The sequence below is a fragment of the Zonotrichia albicollis genome, chromosome 23, assembly GCF_047830755.1.
Source record: "Zonotrichia albicollis isolate bZonAlb1 chromosome 23, bZonAlb1.hap1, whole genome shotgun sequence".
In the NCBI taxonomy this organism is placed as follows: domain Eukaryota; kingdom Metazoa; phylum Chordata; class Aves; order Passeriformes; family Passerellidae; genus Zonotrichia; species Zonotrichia albicollis.
The window spans coordinates 4,514,635-4,536,540 of record NC_133841.1 but is presented as its reverse complement, the minus strand read 5'-3'; the positions used below and the strand labels follow the sequence as shown (position 1 = coordinate 4,536,540).

General features: G+C 49.2%; 2 protein-coding genes across 3 annotated transcripts in view; one reads left to right on the top strand and one right to left on the bottom strand.

Moving 5' to 3' along the window:
• Nucleotides 1-4,816, top strand: part of NSF (N-ethylmaleimide sensitive factor, vesicle fusing ATPase) — an 80,790-nt gene extending 75,974 nt beyond the window's left edge. The window contains exons 20-21 of one of the 2 annotated variants that reach the window (XM_074557936.1): nucleotides 2,879-2,934; nucleotides 3,462-4,816. In XM_074557936.1, the coding sequence (XP_074414037.1) occupies nucleotides 2,879-2,934; nucleotides 3,462-3,480 (75 nt within the window). In that variant the 3' untranslated portion in view covers nucleotides 3,481-4,816. Of the gene's footprint in view, nucleotides 1-2,878; nucleotides 2,935-3,275 lie in introns of both variants that reach the window. The other variant, XM_074557937.1, reaches the window with a different exon arrangement.
• Nucleotides 4,817-6,548: 1,732 nt separating this feature from the next.
• The window catches only part of WNT3 (Wnt family member 3), a 31,354-nt gene continuing 15,996 nt past the window's right edge, over nucleotides 6,549-21,906 (bottom strand). The window contains exons 2-4 of the mRNA XM_074557938.1: nucleotides 18,659-18,900; nucleotides 9,082-9,347; nucleotides 6,549-8,484 (exon numbers count right to left, since the gene is read on the bottom strand). Coding sequence (XP_074414039.1) covers nucleotides 8,005-8,484; nucleotides 9,082-9,347; nucleotides 18,659-18,900 — 988 coding nt within the window. The 3' untranslated portion in view covers nucleotides 6,549-8,004. The remainder of the gene's footprint in view (nucleotides 8,485-9,081; nucleotides 9,348-18,658; nucleotides 18,901-21,906) is intronic.

Genomic DNA, 21,906 nt, shown 5'->3' with positions numbered 1-21,906 from the left:
CTCTGAGTCGGTCATGGGTTTTTATTATTCATTCTTCTTAACCTTCTGATGACTCCTTTCTCTTTCTTTAGTATAGTTTTAAAATATAATACAATATAAGATAGCATGATATGATATGATATGATATGATATGATATGATATGATATGATATGATATGATAATATAATATAATATAATATAATATAATATAATATAATATAATATAATATAATATAATATAATATAATATAATATAATATAATAGTGACATGATATGACATGATATAATATAATGTGATATAATATAATGTAATGTAATATGATATGATATAACATAACATAACAATATATCAGCCTTCTGAGAACTTGGAGTCAATTCTCATCTCTCACCTCATCCTGGGGACCTCACAACACCAAATGTGCCCTTTCCTACACACTGAACATCACACATGAAGTGCTGCCACTGTCCCCAGGGCCACTGGGGGTGGCTCCTGCTCTGGCACTGGCTGCAGGTGCTTGTGTAACAGCAGAGGTAGCAGCATATGGCAGCTAAATATGAACCAACTATTCCAAAAGGTCTGAGGTGTTTCCATGACTCCATCTGCTGAACTGCTATAAATACAGGGAGCAGAGCTGGGATCTGAGCACTGAACCCACAGAGAGCTGGGGTCTGCCAGGCCCTGCCAGGAAAGCACAATTGCACTGGGTAAGAAATGCAGCCCTGCATCTTGTTTTCACTGAGCTGCACCACTGTCACAGACATCTTTTAGGAAAATCCTTTCCTTAGGATTTTTCCTCCTGAGAAGCTGAGAGGCCTCAGGAACAAAATGCAAACAATGGTTATCTGCTGCTGTGGAATGCAACAGGTGCATCTGGGATTGGTCTCATGTGGTTGTTTGTAATTAATGGCCAATCACAGCCCAGCTGGCTTGGACTCCCTGTCCGAGACAGAAGCTTTTGTTATCATTTCTTTCTTTTTCTATTCTTAGCCAGCCTTCTGATGAAATCCTTTCTTCTATTCTTTTAGTATATTTTTAATATAATAAATATCATAAAATAATAAATCAAGCCTTCTGAAACATGGAGTCAGATCCTCATCTCTTCCCTCATCCTGGGACCCCTGTGAACACAGTCACAGCTTTTCAGAAGGAGATTTCAGTCTGAAATCACTTAAGATTTCCAAGTGATGGATGAAATTTCTCAGAATTCAGCTGATTAGATGCCAGGTGACTGAGTTATTTGTAAAAAATGTGCACATTGTGTCTTCCTCTGAATCTAGTGGTGGGTTTTGCTTTGTTAAAGCAGTGACCGCACCCTCAGCTCCCTGCAGGGATTCCTCAGCTGGTCAATAACTTCCAGTGTGTTTCATACTGAAGTAACAGTGAAGCAATATCAAAATCCTTTCTTGGGATACCTGAACTGCTCTGGTGCCCTGGGTGAATTGTCACCTTGTTTATGAGCTGTGTAACCCCACAATTTCTAATTTCCCCAAACTCTGTTACTGGTGTTCTTGGCTTTGTGTACAGTGAGTATCCTGGAATTATTCTGTGCCTTTGATCCCTGGGTCCACTCCAGATTTGCCATGTGAATCCCCAGGTGTTTGCAGTGCCCTTGGCTGCAGGACAGGGCCACCTCCAGTGCTCTTGGGTCCCACCTTGGCTTCACCCTGCCCTGGCTGCTCTCTCCATGGTTCCTCCTGCTTCCTCTCCCTGTTTTGTTGCTTTTGGACCTTGCTGGCAGCACTCCCAAAGCCAAAATCTCCTCCTGAGCCTGGATGAGTCAGGGAATGTTCCCAAAAACCCCTTCTGGCACCTCCAGGCTTTCCTGATTTGGTAACTTCTGTTTAGCATAAATAAAGCTTAATCAGCATAAATAAAACTTAATCTAAGCTATTTGTCTTTAATGTGTCTTAATTTTCATAACTGGGAACTTTGAAAGATCACATAGAACTTTGAAAGATCATAATGTTAAGATACATTAAAGACAAGCAGCTTAGATTAAGTTTTATTTATGCTGATTAAGCTTTATTTATGCTAAAGCAATACATTGTTTTGTTTTAAACCAAACACTGCAGCTGGACATGCTGAGGGTTTGGGGTTCATGGCAGGCTTTTAGGGGAGTTCAACACATCCTGGTGGAGGATCTCCTTCTCTGGACTGGAGATAAACAACTTCCCTGCAGTTCCTTTGTTTCTGGAGGGTCCTGGATGTCCTGGGGATGCTGCACCATCCATGTTCTCCCTCTCTGAGCTCTGTTCCAGAGAATTTCCCCCTCAGTTTGGCAGCAGAATTTCTGTTTACAGCGGTTGTGTCCAGCAGTCCTGACCCTGCTGCCCCTCTGCTCCACTCCAGCTTCTGCTCCTTCCTGAGCAGATCAGCCTCTGGGCTTTGTGCCTGCATTTTTAATAAGCAATTTGATCAAGTCTGAGTTTTCAAATTTTCAAATTGCAGTTGTTTTCAGCTGTATTTTTTTGGACAAGGAGCTGTGTGTGCAGGTAAATGCTGTGTCTCCCCAGGTTATGGACTCAGTTATGGACTCAGAGGGGTGGGATGCAGAATTTTCCATTTGGGAACAGAACCCTGGCCTTGGCAAGTTTGAATTCCAGCTGGTGGGTTTGGAACAGATTTTTAAAGGATGAAAAGAGAGATTTGTCTCACTGTGTCAGGTCATAGTGGGTTTTTAGCAGAACTCTCTGGCTGGACCTTTGTTATTTCCTGCTTGTGATGACTTTCCTAAGGTTTCACCTCACTGGTCTGTGGAGCTCTCAGGGATGCTCAGGGTGGGATTTTTGGGGTGTCTGTTGGACTCCATGATCCTCGTGGGTCCTGTCCAGCTCAGGACATTCCTGATTCTGTGCTTTCTTTTTTTGGCACTAATGGGGATGTGTTCGGTGTTTAGATGGATCCTGAGTATCGGGTGAAGAAGTTCTTGGCTCTTCTGAGAGAAGAAGGAACGTAAGTACTTTTATTTTAAAGCAGTGCTTGAGTTCTCCTTTTCTGCTCAGAAAGGAGCCTGCAGTGGGGTGGATCTGCTCTTCTTGTTGGCCCCTCTGTATTGTCAGAGCTGTATCTTAGAGCAGTTTGGGAGGGGGGAGCTCCTGAAAGTTTGGGAAGCTGCATGCCTGAATTCTCTGCTTTTCTGAATTTAACCTTAACTTTTAAACTATCCATGAGATATTGGGCCAAAATTTAATTGAAGTAAATCAAAAGAGATTCTGCTTGAGTAAAAAAAAACTGGAATTTTGGTTTCTTGTGTCTGCTGTCTGAGAGAAGGATGTCCTACTCTTTCCCCATAGGTGCCACAGGGAGTAGTTGAGCCCAGTGGGACAGAGTGACTTTCTAATCATGTAGGGCAGTACCTGTGCTGGGGAAACTCACACCAAACTATCTATCCTGGCTCCATGTGAGTGGGTTCCAGTGTGTGCTTGATGCTTTATACATGTGCATGATGCTTTCCTGATGGATTTGGCTTCTTTTGCAAGAGTCCCTACCCTAGACTGAAGGTGGACCAAGTGCAAGATCAACAGCTGGAAAAGTGACCAACCTGGAGAACAAACACTGGGATCTTTACTCTTCTGGACAAAGTGAAATGCTCCCCTGATCCCCAGAGCCCCATGTGGAACCTGCATGTGTAGTGCAATACTTTATTCTTTATCTTTGTCTCTCATACCCTGATGTCACGTGGAAGTGTCCCCTGGAGCCCTGTGCTTCTGTCTCTGTATTTTGGGGTGAGCAGGGGGAATGTGCTGGGAGCTTTGGGGCTGACCCTCACTTGTGTCCAGCATTCCTGCAGTAGGAAAGAGATCCTGGCTCCTAATAAACCTGCCAGTCTGGTGGAGGGATGCTGAAGCAGTGCTCTGTGTGATCCTGGTCAGGTGGAGGCTTTTTGTGGAGCCAGCCCCATGCCCACAGACAGAGCTCCAGCAGGGCCTGGATGCTGCACCCTCTTCATTTAAATCCAGCTGTTTTGGGCCTGGTGGGATTGGGCACTGGAAGAGGGCAGGGAGGTGTTGATCAGAGTAGAGGAAAATTTCCAAATCCAGTATTTAAGGCATCAAACCTTGTTGTTCATCCAACAACACTTTTAGCAATGCTGGTTCCAACCTCCAGCTCTTCCTGAGTTCTGTAGTTGGCAGCTTTGGTATCCTCCAGCCTCATTTTATCCCTTTTTCCTGCCATGTTACCAAAGGTTGAAATTCCTCCTTTAGAGACAGAGAGGAGGCCGAGCTCTGCAGGTGCAGGAGATGAGTGTTGCCATGTTTTTGCACTGAAATAAAGGAATGTATCTCAAACCTTTGCTCCACGCTCCTTGCCCTGCTCCCGTGGCCTCAGGGAGATGCTGAGGCTCCACTCCTTCCAGAAGGTTCCTGGAACATACCTCAGCGTGGTGGGGCATGAAATCAAAGCCATTTAGCAGATGTTAGTCAGTGTAGCTCCCCAACCTCGAGCAGCCCCACTGGAAGGGCTAGCAGGGTGTGCAGGGGGTGTTCCCAGAGGGTCCCCATGTCCTTCCAGGTCCTGTTGTCCTCAGTGTGCTCACAGAATTGGGGTGCTCAGGGCACTCCACTCTGCTCCTCTGGCAGTGCTCTTGTGTTGTGATGCTCTTGTGAGTCCCAGTGGTGGCTCCCTCTCATTTTTTTGTGTAGGATCTTGTGAATTTATTTGTTCCTCCCTTGCCCTCTGCCAGTCCAGGTGACAGCAGCACACAGTAACTTATATTTCAGAGTAAATGATGTAAACATTATCGTGTCTGTGTCCAGAACTATATGGATGAATAATAAATATCTGGTTTAATTGCACATTCAATGGATTCAATAAAAAGCACAACTCCTTGTGATGATCTGTGTCTGCTCCTGGTGTGTGTGAGGAGCAGAGCTGCAGCCAGAGGGGTTTTCAGGAGTGTGGATGGATTGAATTTAGCCCACCCTGAGCAGCTCTTACCTCTTACTCTGACAGAAATTGAGAGGATTCTGCTCCAACCCGTTGTGGAGCTGAGTGGGCTCTGCAGGGCTGAGGAAGCTCTGGGTGTGTGTTTATGGTGGGGTTTTCCATGGAAATCATTCATTTCCATTGTTCATGGAGAGTATCCCACCCCTGGGGAAGGCTGGAAAACCAGGCTGGGCTGCTGGGTGTGACACCTGAGCCACTCCAAGCTCTGCTCCAAGGTCTGAGATGTTCCCTGCAGGGAAGGGCAGCACCTTCCCACCACCTGTGTGGCTCCTCCTGGCAGGGGGGCTTAAATCCATAATAAACACACAATATTGCTTTCAATGTATTGGATTCTTCACCCCCTTCCTTACCCTGTTTCATCTTGAACTTTCCAGACGTGTCCCTGAAATGGAGTTGTTGGCCAGAGGCAGATTGGAAGGTGCTGGGATGGGTTTTGGAGGCACAGTGTGGGGTGGAGGGAGGTTTGGGGCAGGTGGGACCACGGGGAGAGCTTCACCCCAGAGCTGTGGGGTCCAGAACCTTCCATGGGCCAGGTGCTCTGGTGAGGCAGGACATGCCAGGGGTGGAGAGACACCCTGGCCATGCAGGTGGACCCATGGGATGGCTTTGTGAGTAATTTGGGGATCAGGGCAAGAATTTGATTGATGCCATATTTATTTTGCCCTTCAGACAGGCACACTGGAGGCCAGTGCAGTGGAAAATTGTGTGCACTGAAAAGCATTGCTGATGCAAGGGGGATGCTGCAGAAACACCCACAGAACTATTCAGGGACAGGAGAACAGGTTTTTATATGAGAAAATGTGGAGTTTGGTCTGCCCAGAGTGTTGGAAGGGGATTCAGAGGCAGCCTGTGACATGGGGAGGGTGCAAGGTCTGGAGCCTGCTTGGATCCATTGCTTCAATTGATCTTTATCCATTGCTTAATTTGATCTTGATCCATTGCTTAATTTGATCTTGATCCATTCATTAATTTGATCTTAATCCATTGCTTCATTTGATCTTGATCCATTCCTTAATTTGATCTTGATCCATTCATTAATTTGATCTTGATCCATTGATTAGGTCTCTTCCAACCCAAACCACCCTGGGATTCCATGGCTGTCCCTCAGAGCCAAACCACACAAGCTGGCAAATGCATATTTTTGAAATTTTTACCTTTTCTTTAATGATGTACCACAAAAAAATGGAAGTTGAAATATATTTTTCTCCAAATATATATATTTATATAATATATAATCTTAGTTAACTCAAGTATATACATTGTATAATAAATAATGCTTATAAAAAGAGACATTTTCTGAATATAAAATAAAAAAAAATCGACCTCTACAACTTTATACAAAACTTTGGATACAGCAGATTGATGGAAAAAAGATCTTCCATTCAGTGCTAGAATACCTGGCTACAGTAAAATAATTACAAGGCAATAAATGTTCTATTTAATATTAAATACCTTTTCTTGATTAAAAAAACAAACAAACAAAGAAGGGATTTTGTTTAAAGTCGGGTCCTGGGAGTTTTTAATATATATTTTAAATAGATGCATATCAGAGGATGGCGTGGCTCTGGCTGGGGGAGGCTTTTGGAGCTCTCTGGGGTTTGAATTTTTGGAGCAAAGGCTCCTCTGCAGGGAGCTCTGCATGGGAGGGACCTGGGGTTCTGTCAGGCTCTGTCTCTCCCCTTTATTGCTCTGTGCAGCTCCAGGGGCTGCTCATTCCCAGGAAAAGAGAGATTGGAGCAGCAGCCCCAGCCCAGGGGCCACCATTCCCTGGAGTTCACTGCCTGGGCTGGGTTTGAGCCTGGCTCTTGGCCCTGGAGCCCACCAGGACAGAGGGAATATTTATTTTATTAATTTCACAGGTCAGTCCTGGAGAAGGTAAACAGGGGATGGCCTGGGGAGCAGGGGGGGGACAAACAGGTTCTGCTGCATGGGATGAGGGGGGAGCCCAAATCCCTGCTCATGGAACTTTCTGGATGATTGCAGACAGCTCAGTAAATCCCGTGGCAGGGGAGGGCTCTGCCTGGCTTTGTGCTGTGGCACTGACAAGGCTGACAAGGAGGCTGGGACAGAGATTTCCTCTCTCCCTGGAGCCTCTCCTGTTCACCTGGCAGGTAACCTGTCCCCAGAGAGACCCCTGAGCTCCCCCATGATGTGAAGTCATGTTGGGGAATGCTCAGTCAATGATCCTTAAAATCCTCTCCTGGGCAGCTGCCTGGTGAGGAGGTGATGGGACAGTGCTGTCCCCTGTGGGAGGTGGCAGCAGTGCCCTGTGCCCTGCTCCTGCCCTGGGCTCTGCCCTGCTGAAATCCTCCATGGGAGATGTGGGGAGGGGGAACAGAGAGAGCAGAGGGACCCCTGGGCTCTGTTGTTGTGCTCAGGTTTGGTTCTCCAGCATCACCTCAGAGCAGGGAGGAGGGAGCTGGGCTGGGCTGGGGGCTCCTTCCTGTCCCCCCTGCATGTGCTGAGAGCAGGACAGCAGCAGCTGGGGGAGCTTTCCCAACCCAACCCAAGCCAATCCATTTCCACCTGAGCCCCCGCACTGGGGCCTGCAGGGGCTGGGCCTGTGGGGCAGGACAGAGCTGGGAGCTCAGGGGCTGCTGTGGCAGCAGCTCTGCCTCGTGGGGCTCTGCCTCGCTGGGACCCAGCTGTCCCTGATCTCTGCTGCCTCCCTGTCCTGTCCCTGCTCTCCCTGTCCTTGCTGGCCCTGCCCTGTCTCTGCTCTTGTCCTGTCCCTGCTCTCCCTGCTTTTGTCCTGTCCCTGCTCTTGTCCTGTCCCTGCCCTCCTTGTCCTGCCCCTGCTCTCCAGGGCATTTTGTCCTGTCTGTGCTCTCTCTGTCCTGTCTGTGCTCTCTCTGTCCCTGCCCTCCCTGTCCCATCCCTGCCCTCCCCAGCCAGCCTGAGGCACCAGCAGTCCCACCTCACCTGTGTGAGCTGCCCAGAGCCTCCTCAGAGCCCTGGCTGGGGCCACCAGGATTTTTGTGCCATCCTCCATCAGTGTGAGGCCACGTGTGGGTCTGAGTGACCCCTGGGGCCCTGCTCTGGAGCCACCTCCACCAGTGGAGCCCCACCTGTGCTTTACTTGCAGGTGTGGACGTCGTAGACCCGCGTGCACTCCTGGCAGCTGACGTAGCAGCACCAGTGGAAGATGCAGTGACATTTCTCCTTGCGCTTCTCAGTCCGCGTGTTGTGGCCGCGCCCGCAGCACAGCAGGTCGCAGCCGTCGATGCCGTGCGAGGTGACGTTGCACGTCCTGTCCCTCGTCCCAAAGGAGCCCGTCTCGGGGTTGGGCTCACAGAAATTGGGGGAGTTCTCGTAGTAGACCAGGTCCCGCTCTGTTGGTGGCTTGAAGAGCGCGTACTTGGCCCTGAGGGTTTCCACCCAGCCCCGCGACTCGCGGTGCTTCTCCACCACCATCTCCGAGGCGCTGTCGTATTTGTCCTTCAGGTAGTCCCCGATGGCTCGGAAATCGGGCTGGGCCCACCAGCAGGTCTTGACCTCGCAGCTCCCCGAGAGCCCGTGGCACTTGCACTTGAGGTGCATGTGGTCCAGGATGGTCTGTGTGGGGCAAAGCAGAATCAGCAGCAGAAACAGCCACACAATGGAACACGGTGTTTTGTCACACACATCTTTTATGAAAAATCCTTTCCTTGGGATTTTTCCTCCTGAGAAGCTGAAAGGCCTCAGGAACAAAATGTAAACAATGGTTATCTGCTGCTGTGGAATGCAACAGGTGCATCTGGGATTGGTCTCATGTGGTTGTTTCTAATTAATGGCCAATCACATCACACTCTCTGACCGAGCCACAAGCCTTCATTATCATCCTTTCTTTTTCTATTCTTAGCAAGCCTTCTGGTGAAATCCTTTCTTCTATTCTTTTAGTATATTTTAATATAATAAATATCATAAAATAATAAATCAAGCCTTCTGAAACATGGAGTCAGATCCTCATCTCTTCCCTCATCCTCGGACCCCTTTGAACACGGTCAGAGGGTTTGCTCTCCATCACCCACCTGTGCCACCTGGGCTTAAATGTCTGCTCTAAACTCAGTCTGGGAAGCCTCACCTTGAGTTTTGGTGGCAGTTTTGAGCCTGTCCCCAGTGGCCATTCAGCCTGTCCCCCTGGTCACCCAGCCTGTCCACCTGGTCACTCACCGTCCGGCCAGCCTCGTTGTTGTGCCGGTTCATGGCGGAGCGTGCGTCCGGCCGGTTCTCCCGTGCATCCGCGAACTCCCGGGACACCAGCACCCCGAAGTCGGCGTCCTCGCTGCAGCCCCCCCACTTCCAGCCGTCCCCCGGGGGTCCCTTGTGGTGGGAGTCACAGCCACAGATGGTGGAGGTGCCCTCGGCGCAGGAGCGGGTGACAGCGAAGGCCACCCCGGCCGAGGCGATGGCGTGCACGAAGGCGGATTCGCGCGTGGCTGCAAGACACAGAGCACTGCTGGGCTGCCACTGTCACATTTCCTGCAAAAATCCCCCTTGCCTGAGATTTTCTCCTAGGAAGCTGGAAAACCTCAGTTTATTCTGTGTTTTGCTGGTTTGGAGATTGTTTATCCAACATGTGAATTGTTCTAACCTAATGGCCGATCACCATCAGCTGTGTCGGGATTTGTAGCTACGGCATTTTTTGAAAAATCCTTTCTTTGGGATTTTTCCTCCTGAGAAGCTGAGAGGCCTCAGGAACAAAATGTAAACAATGGTTATCTGCTGCTGTGGAATGCAACAGGTGCATCTGTGATTGGTCTCGTGGTTGTTTCTAATTAATGGCCAATCACAGTCAGCTGGCTCTCTCTCTGTCTGAGCCACAAGCTTTTCTTATCATTCTTTCTTTTTCTATTCTTAGCCAGCCTTCTGATGAAATCTTTTCTTCTATTCTTTTAGTATAGTTTTAATATATATCATAAAATAATAAATCAAGCTTTCTGAAACATGGAGTCAGATCCTCATCTCTTCCCTCATCCTAGGACCTCTGTGAAAACCATCACAGGAACTCTAGAAGCAGCCACGAGTTTTCATTATCATCCTTGTTAAAACTTCTGTCTGTGTCCTTTCTCTATTTTTTAGTATAGTTTTAGTATAGTGTAATGTAATGTAATGTAATGTAATGTAATGTAATGTAATATAATATAATATAATATAATATAGCCTTCTAAGAATATGGAGTGAAATTCACCATTCTCTCCCTTCAACCCTGCAAATTCAACAGTGTTCTCCTTCCCAGCCCCACCCAGCAGCCCTTAAACCTTGCTGAAAAGGTTTATTTTGTTAATTTGGAAAGGAGTTATTTTGTTAATGAAGGTTTCCCAGAGCAGGAGCAGCAGGAGGTGGGGCAGGGTGTGACTCCAGCTCCTGCAGCATTTCCCAAACACAGGGCCCAGGATTTGATCCATGGGTGCTCAGGGTGAACAAGGCATCAGCAGCAGCTTGAGGGGCCTCAGGAGGGAGTTACTGGAGTAATTCCTGGCCTGGGAACCCAGAGAAGGCTCCGTGCCAGGGGTGAGAGATGGAGGAGCTCGTTGACCTGGGGGAAGGTTTTGGATGATGCAGACACACTGTGGGAGAACAGGGGTTTGACCTTGCCCTCAGTGGCTGCACTGACCCAGGCTCTCCCAGCTTTCCCCTGGGGACACCTTTTGGCTCAGAGCTCTGCAGACCTGCAGCTCCCTGGGCAGTGCCACCAGGCTGCTTCAGCCCATCTATAGATGGAGACTTCTCATTTAGAGACTGCTCTAAATCCAGAGCAGATGTTGGCATCAATGCAGCCTTGTGCAGGAGAGGCTGGAGCTCAGGGGCTGTGGTGTCTGGGCTGGAGGGCTCTGACTGCTCTTGGGTCTGGTGTGATCAGATCACGGGGATGAATGTGGGATGAACCAGAAATTTCTGCTGAGAAAATCACCTTGGAGCCAGTCCCCTCCTTCCAGAGCAGGAGCCATGAAGGATCCATCTCTCAGCTGTGCCCAGGGACAGCAGGCCCCTCTCCCCAGCCCCAGCCTCTCTGCAGACCCAAAAGCCAGCTTTGCCAGGCTGGGCTGATGCCAGGCTCTCAGGGGAGGTGGCTGTGGGTGGCTGCCAGCTGTGGGAATCCCAAATGGGATCTCCAAGCAGGGCTGCTCAGTCCTGGCTGTGCTGGCAGCACCCTGCTGAGGTTTTCACCTCCTTTCAGCTCCAACTCTTCCCTCCTTCACTGTGCCAGCAGGGATCCTGCCTAGAAAACCAGCCAGGTTATCCTGGGGGATCTCTCACCAGCACCCCGGGGCTGCGGGCACTGCTGGGGCTGTGGGCACCGCTGGAAGGTCCCTGCTGGCACTGAGGTGTTCCAGCCTCACCAAGGCTCTTTGGGAGGCCCAGAGCAGAGCAGAGCAGAGGAGCCAGCCCAGGACAGCCCGGGGACAGGGAGAGGACACGGGAGCGGTGTGGCTCTGCTGGCCCTGGTGCAGATGGGCACGGGGAACAGGGGCACTGCGGGGCTGGGCTGGCAGTGCCCTCCTGGCAGGGCCGCAATGGACATGGCTCCTACAGCTGCTCTGTGTCCCCCATGTCCCCTGTATCCCCCGTGTCCCCCATGCCCTTTGTGTCCCTTGTGCCCACGGTATCCTCTGTGTCCCCTGTACCCCCTGTATCCCCCGTGTCCCCAGTGTCTCCCATACCCCTGGTGTCCCTCGTGTCCTCTCTGCCCCCTATGTCCCCGGTGCCCTCTGTCCCCTGGTGTCCTCTGTACGACCCTTGCCCCCCATGTCCCTGTGATCCCCATGCTCCCCCTAATCCCGTGTCCCTTGTACCCCCGTGTCCCCCGTGTCCCCTGGTGTCCCCCATGCCCCTCGTATTCCCCGTGTCCCCGTTCCCCCAGTGCCCCCGGTGCCCCCCATGTCTCCTATAGCCCCCGTGTCCCCCGTGTTCTCTGTGTCCCCCATGTCCCCCGTGTCCCCAGTACCCCCTAAACTCCCGGTGTCCCCTGTGTCCCCCTGTACTCCCCATGTCCCCATTCCCCCTGTACCCCCCGTGTCCTCTGTGTCCCCCGTGTCCCCTGTGTCCCCTATACCCCCATGTCCCTCGTGTCCCTCATACCCCTCGTGTCCCCATGTCCCCGGTGTCTTCTGTGTGTCCCGTGTCCCCTGTACCCCCCATGCCCCCAGTTTCCCCCATGTCCCTGTGTCCCCACACCCCCTGTACCCCCCGTGTCCCCGCTCGGTGCCAGCACAGGGGGGGATCGAGCTGCCACCCCCAAACCGCTCGGTGCCTTGAAACCCTGGCCGGGCTCTGGGCGAGGAGCGGGGAGAATTTCCCAGAGACGAAAGGCGGGAGCGGCGTTCCCAGAACCAGGGGAGGGGCTGGCGAGGGAGGATTAGAGCCGCCTTGACAGTGCACCACTGCGACTGTCTCCCAGCCAGCCCCGTTACCTGCTGGGACACTCAATTTGCCATTGTTCCCTCGGTGTCACACTGTATTACCCGCATAATGCGGAATGTTTCCGCCGGCCAGCGTACCCACGGCACAGAGCGCTGGCATTCCCCAGGAGCACCTCGTAGCAACGGGGCAATGTTCCCCTGTCCTGCCGTCACCCTCCAATCCCGCCAGCCCGGCTGGGAAATCCCTTTTGAAGGCGCTCCCCAGCCCCCCAGAATGGCTAAAGGGCGTGTGAATGCGGCAGCGATTTGAAACGACTGCGGCGCTGCGATGGTATCGCTCGCCCTGCCTCACAGTAGGGGAGGAAGCTTAGCTCTTTCTCATCGCTATAAGCTTATTTTTCTCTCTCTGCCTTCTCTGCTTTTCCCTCCCCCCCCCCCCCTCCCGTTAAGCTGCTGAGTTTATATCGAGCCGGCCCCCTGATCCCACACACCCCTGTTTAGATGCAAATGACTGCGGGTGTCATGGCTGAGAAAAGCCCCGGGTTATCGTGGTGCGGGTCTTTTGCCTTTTCACAGCTCGTGGCAGGGGCTTAGCCGGGCTCACCGGGACCCCCGAGGGCAGCCCGGGCCCAGCTGCCAACCCTGCACCTGCCCTGGCCCTGAGCATCCCCCGGGGCAGAGGGGACAGGAGAGTGGGGACCAGCATCCCTGGGGTGCTGCATGGGCTGCAGGGAGCGTCCTTCTGCACCTTCCTCCATCCTTGTGACCTTCCTCATCCTTCCTCATCCTTCTTCATCCTTCTTCATCCTTCTGCACCTTCCTCATCCTTCTGCACCTTCCTCCATGCTTGTGACCTTCCTCATCCTTCTTCATCCTTCTTCATCCTTCTGCACCTTCCTCCATCCCTCTTCTATGGTCTGCACCTTCCTCATCTTTCTGCACCTTCCTCCATCCTTGTGACCTTCCTTATCCTTGTGACCTTCCTCCATCCTTCTGCATCCTCCTCCATCCTTGTGACCTTCCTCCATCCTTGTGACCTTCCTCATCCTTCTTCATCCTTCTTCATCCTTCTGCACCTTCCTCCATGCCTCTTCTATGGTCTGCACCTTCCTCCATCCTTCTGCACCTTCCTCCATCCTTGTGACCTTCCTTATCCTGGTGACCTTCCTTCATCCTTCTGCATCCTCCTCCATCCTTCTTCTATGGTCTGCGCCTTCCTCCATCCTTCTTCACCCTCCTCCATCCTTCCTTCATCCTATTTCATCCTTCTTCAACTTCCTCCATCCTTCGTCACCTTCCTTATCCTTCTGCACCTTTCTTCACCCTCCTTCACCTTCCTCCATCCTTCTTCACCTCCCTCCATCGTTCTTCACCTTCCTCCATCCTTCTTCATCCTTCTGCACCATCCTTCATCCTTCTGCACCTTCCTCCATCCTTCTTCATCCTTCTTCTATGGTCTGCACCACAGGCTGCAGGAGAATCTCACATTTGCTGCCTGGAGCATCTCTTCCTCTTCCTCTTCCTCTTCCTCTTCCTCTTCCTCTTCCTCTTCCTCTTCCTCTTCCTCTTCCTCTTCCCTTGGTGTCTGCAGAGCTGCTCCTCTCTCATGTTCTCAACCTGCTCTTCTTAACCAGATGTTAACCGGATTTTTAACCCGATTTTTTGGCCAGATTTAACAAAAATCCTGGATTTCATACCCAGAAAATGGTGATTGTTCCCCCTCAGAGCAATGTGTGGCTGCTGGCTCAGCCCTGGTTGGGACAGGGCTTGGCTGGAGGAGCCATTGGCTTTAGATAAGAGCTGACCTTATTTTACAAAGAAAAGGGAGAGGAGGGAAGGGCAAAGCAGGATTTTCTGTTTTTCTTCCCTCCTCATCCCAGACTGCACACCTGCAGTATAAATCATCCTGGGGAATCTGCTTGTAAAAACATGAGCTTACCCAACATTCAGGGGTTGGTTTTTTGGGTTTTTTTTCATGGCCTGGGTTAGAAAATAAGACACAAAAAAAGAAAATGTAGAATCACAGAACTACAGAACAGTTTGGGTTGGGAGGGACCTTGAAGCCCATCCAGTGCCACCCCTGACATGGCAGGGACACCTTCCACTGTCCCAGGGGATTCCAAACCTTGTCCAGCCTGGCTTTGGGCACTGCCAGGGATCCAGGGGCAGCCACAGCTGCTCTGGGAATTCCATCCCAGCCCCATTCAGGGAGGGCAGCCCTGAGCCCCCACAGAACTCACAGCCTGGAGGAAGCCCCAGGGAGGTTTGGACACACATTTGGACATGAGGATCTGCTCATTGAGCCCTCCTCCACTGGAGGTGACCATGGTTAACAAGCTTGCAGCTCCTTTAAAATGAAATTACCCTTAGTTTCTTTTCAGCCTCTATTAGAAATGATTTTTGATGCTGTTGTAGTGAGAGCTGCACCTTTGAAGCTTTTCCAAAAGAGCCTCAATCCACCTGAGGGAGCAGCAGCTGAAGTGATCCAAGAGACAACTGACAGGGGATTTCCCCCAGGTGTTTGTGAGGTGAAAGCCCAACCCTTTGTTGGGCTGGGTGTGAGCTGGGACAGGGATTGTCCAGGTTTGGGTTTGGGTTTGGGTTTGGGTTTGGTTTGGGTGTGCTGGAGGTGAGGAAAAGGGAACGTGACAATGGTGGCCACAGGATCCAGAATAGAATAGAATAGAATAGAATAGAATAGAATAGAATAGAATAGAATAGAATAGAATAGAATAGAATAGAATAGAATAGAATCCATAATTATGGATTATTATCCTGATTATGGGCCCAAAACTCTTGGTTTGAGGATCACCTAAAGGAGCTCCAGGAGAGCTGGAGAGGGACTGGGGATGGAAGGACAGGACGCAGGGAATGGCTCCCAGGGCCAGAGGGCAGGGCTGGATGGGATATGGGAATTAGGAATTGTTCCCTGTGAGGATGGGCAGGCCCAGGCTGCCCCTGGATCCCTGGAAGTTTCCAAGGTCAGGCTGCACAGGGTTTGGAGCCCCCAGGGACAGTGGAAGTGTCCCTGTCATGGCAGGGGTGGGACTGGGTGGGCTTTGTCCAAGCCTACCCCGTAGCTATGATATTTTATGAAAAATCCTTTCCTTAGGATTTTTCCTCCCAAGAAGCTGAAAAGCCTCAGGAACAAAATGTAAGCAATGGTTATCTGCTGCTGTGGAATGCAACAGGTGCATCTGTGATTGGTCTCATGTGGTTGTTTCTAATTAGTGGCCAATCACAGTCAGCTGGCTCAGACTCTCTGAGACACAAGCTTTTGTTATCATTCTTTCTTTTTCTATTCCTTGCTAGCCTTCTGATGAAATCCTTTCTTCCATTCTTGTAGTACAGTTTTAATATATCATAAAATAATAAATCAGCCTTCTGAATCATAGAGTCAGATCCTCATTTCTTCCCTCATCCTAAGACCCCTGCGAACACTGTCACACAACACAACCTCATCTGTGACTCCTGTCCCATCCAAGGGAGAAGCTGAGTGGCACCAGATGCTCTTTAAAAGGTCCTGTCCAGCTCAGACTGTTCCTCTGAAGGCCCAGGAGTGTCCCCAGGTGTTAAAGATTGCAATGCAAGATGTTTTCCATTACCATCGGTATGGCACATTACCTTTGTCAAGTGGGCAGTTTGCCTTATCTCTCTCTTTGAGTGACCACATTCACACCTCCCTGGGAGGGGACACTGCTGATAACAGCTATTGAATGTCCCTGCATGGCTGATAAGAACTGTAACATCCCATTGGAGATGTGAGTCCAGGGGGAGGAGCCAAGCATTGCTACCCAGATATAATCCAGAGGTTCTGAGACACCAGCACGGCTTCTGCACTGGATTCCCCAGAGGAACAGCAGCTGCCTCTTCCTCCACTGGATCTTCAGAGGCAGAATCCATCCTTCTCTGCAGATCCCCCTGCTCCAACAGAACCAGCCCTGACACTGCAGGAGGGCTGAGCCACAATTCCAATGGCACTGCCACCAACACCCTGACCCACAGGGTGTCAGGCTGGGTTCTGACTCTGTCACTGTTGTTCTGGTGCACTGCAGTGTTTATTTTATCCTTTTATTTTTTTTCCTTTTCCCTATTAAAGAACTGTTATTTTCCGCTCCCATATTTTTGTCTGAGAGCCCCTGAATTTAAAATTTATAGCAATTGGGAGGGGTGGGGAGGGTTCACATTCTCCATTTCAGGGGAGGCTCCTGCCTTCCTTAGCAGACTCCTGGCTTTCCAAACCAAGACTCCAGCCCTTGTCAGGGACAAGCAGAGCTGCTCCCACCCTCCTTAGAGCTCCCAGGACCTCCCAGCTCTGTCACCAACCTCTGAGCTCAACCACATCCCCTTCTCTCCTCCCTCAAACCCTACAAAGATTTTTCTCTGCTGCAGACTCTGGGAATGTCAAAGGCTCCCTGTGTTCCTCGGTGCCACCAGTCCCATCCTCAATCTGCTCATTAATTTTGAAGGCAGCAAGGAAAAGACACGAGCATGGTTCAAAAAAATGTGAATAATCCCCAGCATCAGATGGGCTGGGCTTTGATGTGTCCTCCTTTGCAGATGATGCTGTTTATTTTTAACTGCTCCACTTACAGGTGAGTGAGACACCAGGATAAATCCACCCTGGGAGCCTGGCAGGGCTGTCTGGAGTGGGAAAATAAGGATATTTCCAACGTGCTCACTCATTTTTCTCCATCTGTCAGAAGATTTTCAGAGCTCTGGGTGATATTTTACCTTGTCAGCTCGGGGTGTGTGGAGATGCTGAGGCAAGTCCACACTTGAGGCTTTGCTTGAGTCCCTGCAGCCGAAAAGAATCTTAAAATATTCTCCATAAATTCAAAGTTCACTTTGCTCATTACAGGGAGGATGGTTCAAATCTGATCTTTAAGTGCTTTCCTGCTGACAGAAATGGTGCTGAGAGATTTTCAGTGTCTCAATGCTTGAGCAGTTCTTTCATAACTTGTTTAGAATTTTTATGACAGTTTCTTAGTGACCGTTTTTTGAAGAAAATTAAAACTTTCTGATCTTTTAAGTGCTGAAATTTAGGACAGGCTTTAATCAGGCAACAAATCAGAGTATATTGAGCCCTGCTGATAAGTTATTTGGTAGTAAATATTAGAGTTACCCCAAAATACAGCCTGGCACAACAGAGGGGGAATGAATCTCATGGTGCCTATTAGTGCTCTAATAAGGTTTGACAATCCTGGCTCCTGCAAAGAATCCCACATTAACACAAAGGAAAGATTTTCACTGAAATTCTCAACTGACATTTCTGGGATCTGAAACGATACCTACCCTTAGTGGGAGGCTGAAACTTGAAAAAAAAAAAAAAGGATTTTATGAACTGTTTCTTTGCAGAATTTTGGGGCTTTGAAGGAAAGATTCACCAGAACTCCTGAATTCTGCAGGGGACTGATGGGAAAGAGTTCAAAGTTCTGCTCTCACTCCAATTTCTCCAGTTCCTTGAAGCCTGTACCATAAAATTCCCATTTCCAAAGCATCACTGCAAACAATAATTTCTGTGCAATAAAGAAATTATTGCAGGGACCCAGTGGTGTTAACACCCAGGAAGAGGAGGGGGAATTATTTTTGTTGTGTTTACAAAGCTGTGAAACCAAGATATTCCCTGAGGATGTCCCTTGTGCTGAATGTGGCACAGAGTGAACAGAATCCATGGGAGAAAATGGAGATTTTTATCCACTGGGAGCTTTTAATTCCCCACTTGGTTCAGTTTTGTGGGGATGCCTTTTTCACCTGGGCTCTGGGGCATTTGAGATTATCATGGGGCTGTGCTGGGGAGGGTCAGGATGGAGCTCAGGGAAAGGTTCTGTCCCCAGGGGTGCTGGCACTGCCCAGGGAATTCCAGAGCTCCAGGAGGTTTGGACAGCACTGCCAGGGATGTCCAGGGTGGGATTGTTGGGGTGTCAGGGCAGGGCAGGAGCTGCGCTGGGTGATCCCTTCAAACTCAGGGAATTTTGTGATTCTATGATTTGTCCCTCCAGCCTCTCCTTCCAGGCTGTTTTGGGGCCCTTTCTCACTTTTTCCAGTGTAAAGCCCAGGGGAGCTCAATCTACAATCCTGGTGCACCCCAAAGCCCAGGGGAGCTCAAATCACAACCTTGTGTACCCAAAGCCCGGGGCAGCTCAGTGCACAATCCTGGTGCACCTCAATGCCCTGAGGAGCTCAAAACACAATCCTTGTGTACCCCAAAGCCCAGAGGAGCTCAATGCACAATCCTGGTGCACCCCAAAGCCCAGAGGAGCTCAGTACACAATCCTGGTGCACCCCAAAGCCCAGAGGAGCTCAGTGCTCAATCCTGGTGCACCCCAAAGCCCAGGTGAGCTGTGCCAGCCCTGCCCCCAGCCCAGCTGCCCCCCCAGGGTTACCTTTGTCCAGGACAGGCCCGAAGATGGCCAGGCTGTCGTCGATGGTGGTGCAGTTCCAGCGGCGGCCCCGGAACTGGTGCTGGCACTCCTGGATGCCCAGCTTCACCCCCTCGGCCACGCTGGGCATGATCTCGATGTAGTTGCGGCAGAAGCGGAGCTGCTTGGGCACCAGGCCGGGGATGGAGCCACAGAGGATGGGCTGGGAGCCCAGGGAGCTGTACTGCTGGCCCAGGGCCAGGGACCTGCGGGGACACGGACAGGGGACAGCTCTCGTCACTGAGAGCAGCAGGCACCAGGTCCTAAGGGTTTCTCTTAGGGGATAGCAGTGGGAAGTGTTGGGGAAGATGAAACAGGAAAGCCTTATCAATATGATTGTCTGGCAAAAGATTTTGAGAATATAGAAACTATAAGGGAGATTGAAATGAAAGCAAGCTTTGAGATACCTCAGTTACTGAACAACTGGAAAACAATGGTGTGGCCGCTGAAGGTGATGAAACACCCTCTGCTTGCAGACAGGCCCAAGGGTCAGAGCAGACCCCACTAGTTTAGCAGAAGGGGCCAAAGAGGAGTTTATAGGGTTTAAAATGTAACACAGTGTGGTAATGTAATGATTCTTATAGGCTGTATGGAAATGCTACAGGATCTGTATCTTGTACCAGATTGGTTAGTGAGAATTAGAATATTCAGCACAGAAGAAGGTTTATTGTATTATAACGGGAACCTCGCTCTCTTACCTTTACCTTTTTACTCTCTCACCCTCTCATCCTCTCTCCCCCTCTCTTCTCTCAGCCTGCTCTGAGCTGTGGCTGCAGCTCCCAGCAGGGCCCTGCACCCAGGCCCTTTGCAATAAACCCCAAATTCCTCTCTGGCTTCAGGGATCTCTCATCTCTGTCCATCCCCACTGTCCTACCCCCTGATGCTCCTACAGTTGGGAAGGATGAAAGTTTCACAAGAAGGTCTCACAGATTTGTGCGCTTAGCAGCATTCTTCTGAATGCAGAATCTGAAGAAGGAATAGAAATAAAAGCAAGTTTTGATATAGAAGAAAAGAATTGCTGAGCCCTGTGATGGTGTTCACAGGGGTCTTAGGATGAGGGAAGAGATGAGGATCTGACTCCATGTTTCAGAAGGCTTGATTTATTATTTTATGATATATGTTATATTAAAACTATACTAAAAGAATAGAATAAAAGTTTTCATCAGAAGGCTGGCTAAGAATAGAAAAATAAGGAATTAATAACAAAAGCTTGTGTCTCGGACAGAGAGTCCAAGCCAGCTGACTGTGATTGGCCATTAATTAAAAACAACCACATGAGACCAATCCCAGATGCACCTGTTGCATTCCACAGCAGCAGATAACCATTGTTTACATTTTGTTCCTGAGGCCTCGCAGCTTTTCAGGAGAAAAAAATCTTATGGAAAGGATTTTTCATAAAATTTGTCTGTGACAGAGCCCTAACCAAGGAGGCAAAGGGTATTGAGAGAAATAGCAGATTTGTCTTTACAAACAAGCTGTGGGTCTGCTGGTTGATAAAACTAGCATTGGGAGATAGAAGAGACAATGGGAAGGGTTCCACTGGTTGATAAATGGAAAAAGATATTTGGTTTTACAAATAAACTTTAGGTTTGCTGATAAATGAAATTAGACATTGAAAGATGGAAGAAATAATGGGGAAGAAAAACCCCTAAATTCCATAAGAATTAAAAATTTAAAGGGAGGGTTATATATTTGAGGGAAATCTTTGATATCAGGTGTTTTGGGAATTTTTTACCTCTCAAGTACCTCAGCCATTGGGGAAGAGAGAGGGAAATGTGGGAAATTGGGACCAAAAGGAAGGTGCATCCTCCAAAAATTTGAGAGATACCAGGAAAATGCCCCATGGCCTCTCCCTTTACTGGAATAAAGTCAAAGGACTCCTCTGTCTCCTTTTTGGACATAAACCTCTGATATTTGTAGATTAATTTTCCTAACAGTATGTTAGTTAGAATGGGTTTTTATGAATTAGAGCAAAGGATAAACCCACCTCAGACAAGAAGATGTTTTTACCAATCTTTTACGAAGATAGCACAGGCAAACAAAACAAGTTGTAAGTAGAAAAAAGGTCTCAGAATTTTCCACTGCAAGAAAACTGAAAAACAACTTCTAGCTGAAACTTCTAGCTGAAACTTTCAGGGATTGGAGAACAGTAACATGAATATGGTAATTACAGTAGTTATGATAGACTAGAGATAAAAGTTAAAATGTAGATTGGTTCTACTGTATGAAGATGCTCAGCAAAGAAAAGTATATCATGCAATGTAACCAAAAGAAAAGTATAGAATGCATTGGAACCTAAACTAAGGGTCTCTGGAGCTGACAGCTGTAGGCACAGCTCTGTCACCCACAACCCTGGACTGCTGGAACCTCTTGGATGGAATAAACTGCATTTTGAAGAGCCACCTGGAGTGCTGCATCCCTCATTTGAGCTCTTACAGAGAAGCTCACAGAAAAAGAGAACGCAATTCTTATTTCTATTTACTGCTCCTGTTGTTTGGCACATGTGGAATATGTTATGGGGATTGTTTACCTAAAGTGATTTGTTGATTAGACACTAGTGAAAGTTGTTTTGATTCCTTAGTTAACTGAGTCAAAAAACTGTGTCCTGACTGTCTCAGACAGCATTCTTTAGTATTCTTTAGTATAATATTTTCTTTAGTATGTAATTTAGTATTTAGTATTCTTTAGTATAGTATCTCTTTAGTATGTAATTTAGTATAGTATTAGTGCAATATACCATAGCTTAATAAAGCAATTGTTCAACCTTCTCAATCATGGATTCAGAGCACATTATTCCCTACATTAGGGTCACCCTACATCAATAGGGGACAGTGGCAGGGCTGGGGAACGCCCCCATGCCTGGCCATGTCCTGTCCTGGTGCTGCTAATCACCCCAGCCCTGCTCCAACCATGCCCAGGGGTGTGGGATACGGATTTGTAGGGAATTCTCCAAGCCTGGCAGAAGGCTCACACAGTGTGCAAACCTGGACATAAGAAATGCTGACTTGGAAATGCCATGGAACAGGACAGACATTGCTGAGAGAGAAATCTCACCTCCTCTTGGGGACCCCAGCAAACCCAACATCACACCTGCTGTAATATTCTATTTTAATTCTGTAACTCCTATTTTAATTCTGGTGCTGTTCTGACTGCAGCCCTTCGTGGGCAGGAGAACACACACATTCTTGGGATTGCCTGAAGATCAACTGCAG